The sequence below is a fragment of the Pogona vitticeps genome, chromosome 9, assembly GCF_051106095.1.
Source record: "Pogona vitticeps strain Pit_001003342236 chromosome 9, PviZW2.1, whole genome shotgun sequence".
NCBI classification, from domain to species: Eukaryota; Metazoa; Chordata; class Lepidosauria; order Squamata; family Agamidae; genus Pogona; species Pogona vitticeps.
In genome coordinates this window covers 13,159,623-13,174,817 of record NC_135791.1, presented here as the reverse complement: position 1 = coordinate 13,174,817, position 15,195 = coordinate 13,159,623, and the positions used below count along the sequence as shown (strand labels likewise).

General features: G+C 42.2%; 1 protein-coding gene across 2 annotated transcripts in view; it reads right to left on the bottom strand.

Annotated features, from left to right (window-relative positions):
* Window positions 1-15,195, bottom strand: part of SERINC2 (serine incorporator 2) — a 46,760-nt gene that overhangs the window by 28,256 nt on the left and 3,309 nt on the right. For both annotated transcript variants that reach the window (XM_072979459.2, XM_072979458.2), the window contains exons 2-5: window positions 9,550-9,711; window positions 7,862-8,049; window positions 5,006-5,085; window positions 1,162-1,299 (exon numbers count right to left, since the gene is read on the bottom strand). In XM_072979459.2, coding sequence (XP_072835560.2) covers window positions 1,162-1,299; window positions 5,006-5,085; window positions 7,862-8,049; window positions 9,550-9,585 — 442 coding nt within the window. In that variant the 5' untranslated portion in view covers window positions 9,586-9,711. The remainder of the gene's footprint in view (window positions 1-1,161; window positions 1,300-5,005; window positions 5,086-7,861; window positions 8,050-9,549; window positions 9,712-15,195) is intronic.

Below are 15,195 nucleotides of genomic sequence, written 5' to 3'. Positions count from 1 at the left end.
GAGAGAGGAGGATGTCAACACATAGCAAGGCAGCAAAAAAAAAGAATCCAGATACTCAAGGGTCCCCCTACTCACAGGTGCTCAATACCATATACAATGGCAGAGCCTGGGAAAATTACTTTCAGAAAAAGTGGGGTTGGAAGGAAAGGATGACAAAATGGATGGACTGCTATATGACAAGGAGGAGGAAAAGCTGTACTTGTTTCATACACTCATTGGTATCACAATAAATTTGGAAGTGTAGGTGCACATCAGGTACTCAGTGTGGTGTGTAGTGGATACAGTAACACTCAGGGAGACCTGGTTCAAATCCTCAGCTCTGCCATGGAAACTCATTGGTGGGGAGTGGAACTTGTACAACTACTCCTTAAACATCTCGCTTACTGTATCTTGAAAACCCTATTAGGGTCAATATATGTCAGGTCTGACTTCACAGCACATAACATAACATCTCTCCCCTTTATCACAACAATACACCCACAACAACAACAACAAAAGAACACTGATCACCATAATCACCCAATCTCCTGAACAGGACATAAAGCTGATCCTGCAGCAATAAATACTCAACTATCTCACAAACTGCAGCAGAGCAGAGACCGAGTTCTGACTCCTTTCCTCTGAAGATGCTGGCCACAGAGACCGGCGAAACGTTAGGAAGGAAAATCTTAAGAACACGGCCAAACAGCCCGAAAAACCCACAACAACCATTGGATCCTGGCCATGAAAGCCTTCAAGAATGCATTCTTTCTTTGCTTTACGATGTCTCAGTTTAAAATTTATCCCTCTCAAAAATTTATATCACACACCTTAATGTTTTGGGGCTGGCAAACAAAATGATAAATATGTATATACACACAGAAGTGGCTAACAATGTGGCTATATAAATAAGTCAAACTAATTAAAAATTTAAAAAACTAATTAATTCAAATAGATAATAAAGAAAATCAAAACATGTATTTATTGACTTGTATCCCGCCCATTTGTTCTATACGACCACTCTAGGCGGCCGTTTTCAGTTACTGTACATAGTTACAAATGCCAACATTTATAGTTCTTTGATTCCTGGGAGAACTGGAGTGACTGATTTTTTTTTCTGGCACCTGCATGAAAGCAACAAGAAGGCAACAACCTTTCGTCACTGTTTTTTTCTATACAGACCTGCATACCAGCACTTGGTATTGCCTTCATCTGCATTGCGTAGCCAGATTTGATTCCAGGAGTGGGCAAAGTCGATCAAGAGGATGAGCTGGATGAGGATGAACAGGAAGGAGCCAACCACACCGAAGTAGAACCAAACTAATTGACAGGGGAAGAAAAAGGGGAAGCTTGAAAGGTTCCACAAGACATCAACCACAATCAATGACATGAAATAAAATTACCTCTTCTGTGTATGGTAGGATCTTTTATAAAGCCCTCATTTAGAGGTGTTTTTAGTACATGTTTTATCTGTAGCCCACCTCCCTTCCAATGATCTCAGCGGAGTGTACACAGTTCTATTACTCTCCATTTTATTCCCACAATGAGCACGGGAAGGAGGCCTGGAAAGAGAACATGACCAAGTGAGTTTCACTGGCCAGTGAGGACCTGGATCCAGTCCAGAACTCTAATCACTCCACTACTTCCTCCTGGGCTATTGAGTGATTTGATCCAGCACAGTGAAGTGACTAGAGCTATGAATCATCTCCTTAAGAATCTAATTCAAACCCCGCCCACCAAGGCGTTCTGCACAACGTACCATAAAAAAAAAATTCAATCCTCAACAGGTAGAAATCCCCAGTTCTATCATTAGACAAAGTGAGGCAGCTGCCTCAGGCAACAGATGTTGGGGAACCAACCACAGTGAGGTGTTATGGGAGGAAAATCAACAGGAACATAGAGGTTTGTCTTTTGAGTTCAGTGTGATCTACTCTGGCTGCCAGCTCCCCAAGCATTCAGGCAAGACACAGTCTAGCCCTAGGAGAAGGCAGGGTTGAAACTGAGACTTTTTGCACGCAAAGCAGGTCCTATAGGCCTAGGGCATTTGTTTCCTACTGTAGCTGTGCAGGCCATGTAAACATCCTTGTCTCCTTCCTAAGCTGGGTGTGTTGTGATGCAGAGTATTGTTCCATGGGCAGTGTTGCTCTCAAGATTCAACTGCTAGACAAACTGATGGTTTGCTTTTGTATCCAGAATGGAAACAGTGGCTTCAGCCTGTCCGTCACCTTAGGCAGCAAAAGAGCTTACAATGGCCTTGACTGTCCTCCTATTAGTACCTCTAAGCTCAGCTGGCAAAGCCAGAAGTCCCAAGTGAACCCAAACACATTTGTAACCAACCAATGCCTCTCCACATGATCATCTTCACTTATTCACTTGGTGACCACCATTCACTGTTAGTATAACCAATGTGGATATTTTACTCTCAGTCTAATAGCCACTGTCAGGTGGGCATCCCGAAAAGAAGCAGTGACCAACATGAGCCAGCATGAACAAAGGTCCGTTTCCACACTAGTTTCGTACACTAGATGGTCGGGCTCTTCACCCATATGTGCTTCTGTGTCTAACTAAACCAGCATGTAAATTCACATAGCTGATCCACAAAGCCAGAAATGCACGCATACATACAAGTCTGAAATGAAAAAACAACAACATAGTAAAAATTTTACTCAAAAGTAGGTGTCTACGAGAGAAGGAGCAAAGGACCGGTCTGAACTGGTAGAGCAAGTCTTAAGTCTCCACATCCCTGAATAAACCGCCTCAGCTTACCTCACTCTTCAGCTGACAGGAGAGTTCAAGCCAAACTCAAAAAGGGAGCAGGACCAACCTTGCTTTTCACTAATCACAAGGAAAGAGTGACAGGACATACTAGTACAATGTATAATTTGAGGCACTGCACAAAGCAGCATCTTGATATTATCATTATCAAGGACAATTTTAAGAATACACTGGCTCATATACTTGGAATTTTTTTTCTTTTTCTTTTGGTAGGACTGTTGTGTCCCACTCCACTTCTTATTCTCAAACTGTTAGGTGACATAAAAAAAAAGCAGAACATCCCTATTAGTGGCCCCAGCACTGACAAGGTCCCAGGCAAGTCAGTGAGGACTTAACATCCTTTAGAGACTTGAAAAGATACACCACTTGTAGAGATATGAAGGAACTCTTATACCATGACAAGTTTCATTCCTTTGCATAAGAACTACCCAGTTCACCTCCAGAAGGAAATCATCTCTATGGAAACCTACAGCTAGAAGTGGAAGTATTATCTCTTAACACTTCTGCCCTCTACTCCTGAGAAAGATGGCTCCTTTTTCAAATACTATGGATCAAGGCCCTCATGACAGGTCAGAAGAGCATGGAGCAACCAGATATAAAGCTGCTGAAACAACATTTAATCTTGTCGTCCTCCTTGATTGAAAGTTCTGATTCACCTCAACTTGGACTCATCAGTGCTGTCCTAGTGAGGCAGGATACTTAGCATGGTAATAAGACAAGACTGTAGCTAAAGGCTTAAAATGAACAGAGGACTGGAGGGAGTGCTTTACTTTGTTGTTGTTGTTTAGTCATTAAGTCGTGTCTGACTCTTCGTGACCCCACTGACCAGAGCACGCCAGGCCCTCCTATCTTCCACTGCCTCCCGGAGTTTGGTCAAATTCATGTTGGTTGCTTCGACGACACTGTCCAACCATCTCATCCTTTGTCGTCCCCTTCTCCTCTTGCCTTCACACTTTCCCAACATCAGCGTCTTTTCCAGGGAGTCTTCTCTTCTCATGAGATGGCCAAAGTACTGGAGCCTCAGCTTCAGGATTTGTCCTTCCAGTGAGCACTCAGGGCTGATTTCCTTCAAAACAGATAGTTTTTTTTTCTCCTTGCAGTCCAGGGGACTCTCAAGAGTCTCCACCAGCACCACAATTCAAAAGCATCAATTCTTCAGCAGTCTGCCTTCTTTATGGTCCAGCTCTCACTTCCATACATCGCTACTGGAAAAACCATAGCTTTGACTATGCAGACCTTTGTCGGCAAGGTGATGTCTCTGCTTTTTAAGATGCTGTCACTTTCTTCCCAAGAAGCAGGCGTCTTTTAATTTTGTGGCTGCTGTCACCATCTGCAGTGATCATGGAGCCCAAGAAAGTAAAATCTGTCACCGCCTCCAAATCTTCCCCTTCTATCTGCCAGGAGGTGATTGGACCAGTGGCCATGATCTTAGTTTTTTTGATGTTGAGCTTCAGACCATTTTTTGTGTTCCTCTTTCACCCTCTTTAAGAGGTTCTTTAATTCCTCCTCACTTTCTGCCATCAGAGTGGTATCATCTGCATATCTGAGGTTGTTGATATTTCTTCCAGCAATCTTAATTCTGGTTTGGGATTCCTCCAGTCCAGCCTTTCACATGATGTATTCTGCATATAAGTTAAATAAGCAGGGAGACAATATGCAGGCTTGTCGTACTCCTTTCCCAATTTTGAACCAATCATTTGTTCCATATCCAGTTTTAACTGTTGCTTCCTGTCCTACGTACAGATTTCTCATTTCTTTAAGGATTTGCCATAGTTTGCTGTGGTCCACACAGTCAAAGGCTTGTGTGTAGTCAATGAAGCAGAAGTAGATGTTTTTCTGGAACTCTCTGGCTTTCTCCATAATCCAGCGCACGTTAGCAATTTGGTCTTGAGCTCCTCTGCCCCTTCGAAATCCAGCTTGTGCTTCTGGGAGTTCTCGGTCCACATACTGTTGAAGCCTACCTTGTAGGATTTTGAGGATAACCTTGCTAGAATGTGGAATGAGTGCTTTACTGTACCTGAAGGAAAAGTCTATGTTCTCTACCTTGCCCACAATATCAGGAGTAAGCAAAGGATGATTCTCTAGATGTTGTTGGACTGCAAATCCCAGCATCCCTCATCAGTGACTACACTGACCAGTAGACATCGGAGGGGGGGTACCCTTGGCTTCAAAACAAAGGCATATAGACAGGCACAACGTTACATCCCAACCCAACTGCATTTATTACACACAAATGCAAAGCTTTGTTTACCAGATGTGAATGGTCCATCAGGAATATAGAAGGCCCCCACTGTAATCCCAATGAATATCAGGAGCTTGAAGAACCAAAACCTGGAGTTGATGGAAAAGAGAAAGGGCATTTTAGACTCACAGAGAAGAGCCTCATAAGCAGTGCTTCACCACTAAGGGTGCTTCTAGATTGAGGACTGCTGCTTTGTACAATGAAAGGACACTGCAGAACTTTTCTTTTTTCCCCTTAAGGAATCTTCTTCAGTAAAAAAATAATAATAAGGAAGAAAGAACAGGAAAATGTGGGAAGAGTCCATACTGAAAACAATGGCCTCTAGGCTCCTCACAAACCTCAGTGAATGGCATGTCAAAAGCCCAGCTTAGAGGAAAGAGCTATGTGGCTGTAATTGTGCAAGTCATATATATTCAGAGAATTCACTATGATGAAATACATGCCTGCCCCTTAGATCCATCTGAAACAGCCATTAGAAAGAAAATACAGGCACTCTCTCCTCTTTGTGCACACGTAACATATACATTCAACTGACTGTACACATAGAGTCAATCTCAGAAGCAGGTTTCCTACTGAATAATCTTGGTCCAGGTAATCAAAAATTACAATTACTGCTATATTTTTACCTAAGCTTTCATAGCTCCAACATTCTTTCTTCAAAATTCATGAGATCATTAGTTCATAGTGATCAACTGTATTCTTACCAATTTTTTATTTTTTTTAAGATAGGTTAGAATTGTTTATAGGGGTAGGCAAGAATGGTGGAATAACTGTCATAAGAACATAAGAAGAGCCCTGGTGGATCAGGCCAAGGGCCCATCTAGTCCAGCTTCCTGTATCTCACAGTGGCCCCACCAGAGGCCTCTAGGAGCCCACGAGACCACTAGATCCCTGTCTCCTGATCCCCCTCCCCTGCATCTGCCATTTGGAGGTACTTTCCTTTGAAGCCTGGAGATTTTACATCCCCATCATGGCTTGTCACCTGTGATGGACTTTTCCTCCAGGAATCTGTCCAATCCCCTTTTAAGCCCAGTCATCATCACCACATCCTGTGGCAAGGAGTTCCACAGACTAACAACACACCGGGTCAAGAAATATTTTATTTGGTCTGTTTTCACTCTCCCAACACTCAGCTGGAGTGGATGTCCCCTGGTTCTGGTATTGCGTGAGAAGGAAAAGAGCTTCCCTCTATCCACTTTATCCATCCCCTGCATAATTTTATATGTCTCAGTTATATCCCCGCCCCCCACGGGTGTCTTTTCTGTAGACTAAAGATCCCCAAACGCTGTAGCCTTTCCTCATGAGGGAGGTGCCCCTGCCCAGTCATCATTTTAGTCACTCTCTTCTGCATCTTTTCCAGTTACACAATGTTTTTTTTGAGATGCAGTGACCAGAACTGTAGGCAATACTCAAGGTGCAGTCTTACCAGCATTTTGTATAATGCCATTATAACGTTGGCTGTTTTATTTTCAATCCCTTTTTTTCATAATACCTAGCATGGAATTGGCCTTCTTCACTGCCACCGCACACTTTCATCAAGCTGTCCACCAGCACACCCTCCCCTGCCAGATGCAGGGGAGGGGTATCCAGAGACAGGTATCCAGTTGTTTCGTGTACTCCCGGAGGCATCTGGTGGGGCCCCTGTGAGATACAGGAAGCTCTGCTGTAAAGATTTGCACTTCAAAAACTGGACCTGATTCTGGACGGAAGCCACCTGCAAACCTGGAAGTACTGTACACAACCATGAGCTCTAATGTACCAAAACAGGGTACAGAATAAACATTAGTTTAATGCCCACAGGGAAGAGTAGAGTCAATTTATTCTCCTGTGCTTAAAAAAAAAACAAAAAACCAAACTGACAATACACACTTGAATTGATCCAATTCTCTTGTGCAAGTGAGACCTGGCTCAAAGGTGAAAAGTTTATATTGTATTATTAAATTTCTATCTGGCTTTTTAACTGGAGCCACTGAAGGTGACTTGCAACCTGAACAGGATAAAAATCTCCCATTAAAATTCTTATACTGAAAAGTAAAAGATATGACCCTGGAAATATATTTTGAGAGACAAGAAAATAAGCTGTTAAAGTTTTCAAGATACTTAACCTAGTAATACATACAAATTTAGAAATAGACACAGTAACCAGAAGTGGTTCTACTTACCATGTAAAACAAGACACACAAAAACCAGGCAATTGACTTTGCCCTCAATGCCTAGAAATGGGTTTTACCCAGGTAGCTGGTAAAAAACATAGAAATCAATACACAGAGAGAGAGAGAGAGAGAGAGAGAGAGAGAGAGAGAGAGAGAGAGAGAGAGAGAGAGAGAGAGAGAGAGAGAGAAGACTTGGTAGTGCAACCTGTACAGTGGTGCCTCGCATTACGACGTTAATTCGTTCCAGCGAAATCGCTGTAGAATGAAAATGTCGTAATGTGAAAAGAAAAAAACCATTTAATGCATTCCAAAGGGCTGTAAAGTCACCGTCCAGCGAAGATCCTCCATAGCCACCCGGTTGGCATTTTGAAACTGCCAATGATCTGCTGGAAAATCATCGTTTTGTGAAGAATCGGTTCCCGAAGCAGGGAACTGATCATCACAAAGCAAAATTCCCCCATAGAAAACATCGTTTTGCGATCGCAAAAAGTTCATCGTAATGCAGTTTTGTCGTTAAACGGGGCAATTGTAAAGCGAGGTACCACTGTACTTGGTTCTTCAAATACAAGACTCACAATGTTCGATTTATTCCCTATGAATGCCAACTGCAAGCCTGATCACCAACCTCCTAGCCCAGTCTGACTCTTTGGTGGAATACAGTGAAATACAAAGCCACCCTAGAAAGGGTGGTCAGCACTAACAATAGGCTCACCCATTCTGTATCGCAGCTCTAGGATCCTTGCTGTTCCTCACGCAAATCATCAGCAAGCCAAACAGGAAGAAGAAAGCAGCTGTCGCAAAGCACATGCGATAGACGGATTTGTGACCCAAGAACGACTGGCAGTTAACTTTGCCTGCAACGCCTAGAACAGTGCTGCTGCCATCACAGAACCCAGGTAGCTGGTAAAAAAAAAAGACAGAAATGAAAATTGCCTTAGCTTACATATTCCTTGTATTTTACATCTACCTTTTCCTTCAAATGAACTCCAAGTGGCCTAAGCGGCATTCTTTGTTCCCTCACAAAAGCTCCAAGAAGCAAACTCAGTCGAGAGCTTATTTCCAGCCTGTGGTCAGCTAGTTGTCTTCGTGGATGACTGGTGATCTGAACCCAGTTTAAGCTCACTTTGCCATGGAATTGAATAATCCAACAGTGACGTTGCACAGACCAACTTAATCTCAGCAATGAGTTTATCATGATTATACCCTACTTGAAATTATTTTTTAAAAAATCTCCCCCTCTCTCAATGCTGAAATCCAGTGGCTTAGTGTAGTAAACCACGCTAGAGCAAACCACTGAGATTTGGTAAGTCAACCCCTCCACGAGTTCAAATGACTTTAAAAAGCCTACTCCAGTTACAACTTGCTATGCTCAAACAAGCTGCAACTCAATTAGGCTCATCTGAATCGAGGAAGAAGTTGACTTATTCAATCCCCACTGATTCAATGGGCCTGCTCTAGTGCAACTTACTAGATGAAGCAACAGGATTCCAGCCAGTATGTATACAGTATGTGTGTCTGTCTCCAGTCTCTATATTTTTGTGAATCATCCCTTCTCTGTGGCTTTTCTCCCTCTTTCTTTATTGGTTTTCCCTCACACACACATTCCCTGTCCATCTTTCCTTCCTCTCTATGGCCTCTCTTTGTCTTCAGGGCTCCTGTCTCTCCCCCACCCTATTCATTCTCTCTCTCTCTCTCTCTCCTATCACTTTCTCTTCCCCTCCTCTGTGGCATCTCCTCCCACCCGCTTCTATGGCTTCTCACTTCCTCTGTGTTCAGTGACATTTATTAACGTGATACATTTGCAGTCCTGATCTACCGTCTTGCCCAAAATAAGCCTTATTCAACTTCATAAAACTCATTTTTCTCAGGGACTGGCTGCTAAGGAATACTGCAATAAACATGTGCAGCCACAGTGCATGAAAAATTTCCTATGAAAAATAAGTATTTTTAAGATCATGCATCTTCTAAACAATATGGCAGATCAACCTCAAATAGAGCAAAGCTTATAGGTGGAAGCAACTGTCTCTGTGCTGCAAAAAAAATAATAGAAAAATTAGTTCACTATGAATAAGGAACAATAATTTCCTCTTTCATTAGAACAACAATTACTACTGTAAAAGTAGCTGTCCAAACATCTCCAAATCTGTCACACAGCAAACCTATACTATACTAGAAGCCTGTCAAACCGGGGGGGGGGGGGGGAGGCAAATCAAGAATCAATTAAAAAGTTACAGTGTTTTGTTTGGGCTCCTTCCTCCTCCTATCAATAACAGCTTGCACAACACTGTACTGACTGTCCATGCAATACCAGAGGTGCACCCTTGCCCACCCCCAACCAGTAAAGCCAACACAGGGCCTCAATGCCTGGGGAAGGTGGGTCATAGGCCACCTGCTGCTCACCTTGTGGAGTTCTGCCTCCACTCCTGGAATGATCATGATAATAGATACCAAAGTACCCAAGAAGAGGAATAAGGTGAAACTCAGGCGCGTGATGGTGGAGTTCTTTGTAGACGGGCAGCAGCCACACAAAAGACAGGGCGCCGAACCACAAAGACATGATACCTGGCCAAGAAAGAAGAGCGACAAACAGTGATTAGAAGACAAACTCGGTTTCAAAATAGGATAGCAGTAGATCACAAACATATGCTCCTTGTTCCAGTGTTCTACCCCACAAAGCTAGCCATGGCTTTTCAGAGGAAAGGCCCAGGAGTATGATTTGTCAGCAGACAGGGATTGATGACCTTATGCAACCCAGGGACACCCCCCCTCAGGTTTTAGGGTTCCTATTCACATCAGCTCCAGATAAGCTAGCCAACCTCTGGAGACAACGGGCACTGTGATGTGAGTTACCTAGAAGGCATTAGGCTGGGGGAAACGGGTTTAGGCAGCAAGTCATTTCAGGCAGGAATCTTTCCCACCAATCTTTGAAAACAGCTGTACAGGCGGGGAAAGGGGCCACATACAGAGAAAATGCTTTCCATCTATTTGACACCTATGTTGTTGCATTCCTGCTGTGTACCTCAGTTGAGAAGTTGGGGAGGTCTCCTTCCTAAGGCCAGTCCTACAGGCAGGATGAGGTGGTCTCCTCAAATGCTAGGTGCCAGGAGGCAGCAACAAGCAGTGGGAGGAGAGTTGAGCAGGAGTTCTACTAGAACAATATGTATCCGCAGTGCCCTAGTTATTCAAGGGTCCAGGCCCAACCATTAGAAAGTAGCTTCAAAAGATCAGCTGTGCAGAATCCCAATGATTTCACTGCACTGAAACTAAGACACAGTTGTTACAATATTCATGTGCTTGCTTTCTCTCCTTTAAATGGAATAAGACATGCTCCCACATTTTAGGAACACAGGCTAATGTCTTATGGGTATTATCAAGACATGTTGAGTGGAAATTTCCAAATAAGGGCACGAAGTAGAAATTTTATATTATTCAGTGAAAACTGATTTCCCTAAAATATGCTAGGTAGGGGAAGACTGACATTAAGGAGAGAAACAGAAGTCTGCATCTCCAATAAATCTTCATTGTTATTTTCCCCCCAACTGTTATGATTTTAAAATGCAACATGCTTGCATTTTTCTATATTCCCAATAGGGACGTGATGTAGCATCTCCAAAGCACTAGCCACTAAATGTGGGAAGCACTTTATATGCACTAGATCAACCATATATTGATTCAAGATGTACAAGCACGGTCTGGACTCATGTCAGTCTGAAAATACAAGTTAAAGTATTAGTAATGCCTGGTCTCCATTTAAAACAACACCAAATCCTTTCCACATAAACACAGTAGCTGCTCAGGGGGAAATACTCAGCTTCTTTGGCACAGCATTATCTAAACCCAGCATGGGTTGGCAATATCTGTATTTGTCTCCCCTGGGAATTGAATATGAATATCCCATCTCTAATCAATGTGCTGCTTAAGCTTGATGCATTCATTTTATCATGAACTTTCATTAGCCCCAAACTTAGACACTTCTTCCCAAAACATGGAAGCAGTTTTTTGCTATTTAATTTTTATTTTGTTGCAAATTATCTTGTGTATCTGCACAGCAGAGAAACATTTTATCTACCCAAGAAAAAAGATGATGTAGCCACACGCACTATTAGCAAGTAAGATAGGATTTTGACTAAAAACTTGCTCATTCTTTCCTTTTCTTTTATCTATTTACAGTACAAAAACAATTTAGATACATCCAGGAACACACCCTATCAAAGAAGCCAATTCACAGTTCACTTCCTGGATTCAGCTACAAAAAAAATCTCAGAATTAAATGGCAAAATACAAGGCAATCAGGAAATGACTAGACTTCCATTTCCATGTTTGTTTCAGAAAATAATGGGCCAATTAAAATGTATCTATGCATATACTATACACAGCCAACACAAACTGTATTTCTGTTTCTATCTGCTCCTAAGCACTTTTAAGCACTGGCGTGGATACAATGCAAGCCATACTGAGGAACTAGCAGATGTTGCTGGAGCAGATTCCAGTTCTCATCAGCACCAGTCAGTCTGGCTCATGATCACTGATTATAGGCATACTAGTTCTCCACTGGCTGAAATCCTGTTGCTTATTTGTACTAGAGTAGGCCCACTGAATCACTGAGGATGTGGTGAGCCACTCCTCTGTAAGATCCTTGGTTCAAATGGACCTACTCGAGTTGTGGCTTACTTCAACACTGCAACTAGAGCAGGCCTATCTGAATCAATGGAATGTATGGAGGAGTTGACTCACAATGGGCCTACTCTAATGCAACTCAGCACAGGATTTTGGCTTGTGTCTGAAAAGTCAGAGGCGTCCTATCTCCAATTTAGCAGCTGGAGAATAAGTCTCAGAGAACCAGACTTTTACTGGTATCTGTAAGGAACAGTCTGGGAGTTCTTGAATTTACTTTAATCATAAAGTGCTGTCTTTCTAAACCCACAAAACTGTGATAGCTTGTAGAAACAATCCACATTCACATCACAGTTCCAGTACATGATTTGCTTTAATGACCCACAGGCTGCTAACACAGCTGCCTGAGCCTAATTAAAGCATAGGTGGCAACTTGTTCTTTTTGCAGCCACATCAGAACAGAACCGGGCTCCTCAAATCAGAGACTCGCTGTAGCTCACCCTCATAATACTACACGATGGTAGTTTAGAAAGATTATTACCTGTGTAAATTAGATTTTAAAAGTCATTGTTGTTTGACAATCAAGGAAAGCTAGGCCCTTCACCTGTCACATTTATTACCATTTCCACACCAATCCATTTTCGCAATGGTAGGCATGGTAATCCATTCTAGTAATTTAATTTATCTTAAAACATTGTACCCATGCAGTGTTCTAAATCTTTCAAATTATTGTAATAGTTCTTTGCATTTTTTACTCCTTCCTTTGCTTCAGTTTCAATCTTATGGGTACGCTTTGGTTGTCTGCTTGAACAAAGTTTTGTTTGCTCAAACTACTGCTTTAAGTCATGTCGTTAACTTTTAGATTCTCCATGAGGAAAAAATCATTTCCTCATTTCTTTTAAGAAAACATTCTAAACAGGGCCAAATTTACAGCTTTACACTGCACTGATGTTGTTTTGTTTTGGAAAGTTTTCTACCAGTTACAACATCCTCCCAGTCCTATTTCTTATTACCCAACACGAAACTACATATTGCAACAGGTTTTCCATCTGGCAGAGTCCTCCTTTCCTGGATCATCAGTAACTTCCTCAAATCTATAATGGCACAAAGAATAGCATCAGCACCTCTAGTAGTCCAGAATTGGGTAATGACATGGTGGGACCCATTGCTACCTCAAGATTAACAAACACTATACTGTTATTACAAAAGTGTACTGTGCTAATATATTTCACCTGGCATTTGTTTTTATTTGGGGGTTGTCCATAATCCTGGACCTGAAACTATAGCTTATTAGCTTCTCTATAAAGCCAGCAGTTTCCTGCTTTCCTGCTCATAATAAACTGTACTAATGCAGAAATCTCTGTGACTAACTCAGGGAAAGAGATGGTTCACACCTTTTTGGCCATGACATCGTTGCTTATAGCAGAAACTTACAAGCTAGTCTGCATTTCAAAATTACTCTGTCATTTATTGTAGAACTGTGATGCTCTGTACTTGTCACGCTATGTCCCAGCGTCAGCCCTCCTAATGAACAGTGTGAGACAGCCAATTTTATTCATTATGAAAGGGCGTCAAAGTAGCCAGGTGCTCAGTCACCATGGGTGTCAAAATAAATTGACCATTCTTAAGCACTACACACCTTGGCTTGAGGTGACAAAGGACATGAGCGCCTCCTCTCTCCCAAGCAACAAAATGTTTTGGAGCTTTTTTAAAAAACTGGGCTAATAATCTGGCAATATATGGAGTTTCCACCTGCTTTATGCTTCTTGCTGCTTTTTATGGAAGCCAACACATCTTTTAAACATTTTTAAAATGCAATATTTGCCTCTACCTGGAAAACCAGTAGATATTACACAACGTCACAATGGCCATCCACAATTTGACTACTGGCTTTAATTAACAAATTGACTGCCCAGGTTAGAGCTCTAGAAACCGGAAATCCTGCAAGCATTTCCCCCCCCCCCAAACCTGGCTCCCATTCTCAGCATACATCCATGCTATTTATTACTCGTGTATGCTTTTCTCCTCCCTGCCCCCAGACTTCTGGAAAGATGTTTCTTACTAGAAATGATTATGTTTAATTTTAAATCTAACCTCAGCTCCAGAGGTAATAATTCTGAACAGGCTTGATTTGCCCAATGTATTTCCTTGGCATATTTTTAATTAAATATATATTTTAAAAGGAAATAAAAATCTAGGAGCAACCTTGCTCTGCACACTTAACTGAAATAAAGCTCTACAGAATGAAGCAATGGGGAGTGGAGTTCAGGAGCAGACATGGGATATTTATATTCATCTCCCGGGGGGAACAAATACGAATACCAGCACCACAGGCGCCTGGGCCAATTTGATGACTCCCCCAGAACCAGCAGGCCCACTTACTGCTCGCCGTGCGGTACAACCAACATCATTCATGTGGTGCCTGTAGTGGAAGAAGCCTGGCCAGCGTTTCCCCGCCTCCCTGCACTGCTGACCACTCCAGCGAGAAGGCAGGGTGATGAGTCTCCCTCCTCAGCTGCTGGCAGTACAGGGAGGCGTGGACGCATCAGCTGGGTTACTTCCATGACTGGCACAATGTGAACAACGACAGCCACACACAGCAAGCGGTAAGTGGACTGGCCAGTTGTGGGGGGCTGCATATCAATGTCTACTTAGCAGTGAAGTACCTGCTATATATGCAGAACTTAGTTAGTCCCTGGCATCTCCAAGGAAAGCTTCAAGGAGACAGGTCTCTGCTTCAAACCATGTATAGTTACTTGAAGTCAGCACAGAAAATGCTAAAGTCCAAAAATCCTGAGCCTGGAAACACAGATCCCAGAATCCCTGAACCAGCATAGAAAGGGGGTGTTTAAATCCTTCTGTTTAAAGCCAACAGCTATTTTATTTATTTATTTATTTATTTATTTATTTATTTATTTATTTATTTATTTATTTATTTACTTATTTACTTATTTACTTATTTACTTATTTATTTGATTTATATCCCGCTCATCTGGTAAATCTATACCACTCTGAGCGGCTATATCCCAAAGCAAGGAAGTTCAGAGCACAGATCACTCTATCCTGTCCCATCTCAAAGCATGACCACACTTATGTACCCTTCTGTCTCTTCTTACGTGGCCTTAACCTCCTTGAACAAAACAAAATTTCATTCCTCCAAACACAGGTCAGTTGGACTAGACCACAAGGTTATGTAACTGCAAGGCAGAACTGTGTTGCAAATTAGCTGTATTTAGAAGCTACACTATCAGATGTTGTGTTTCATTCCAACTGTTTCAAACCACTAGTGACATGCTCTATAGTGGTAGGGTACTTTCCAAGCCTAAGTAAACCGCTGTACAGTTCACTTAGGATGGGAAGACAAAATACCAGAAAAAATGTATCATGTTAACATGTTTTAAGTGAGGATGTGTGATTTGGTCCCCAGGTGTT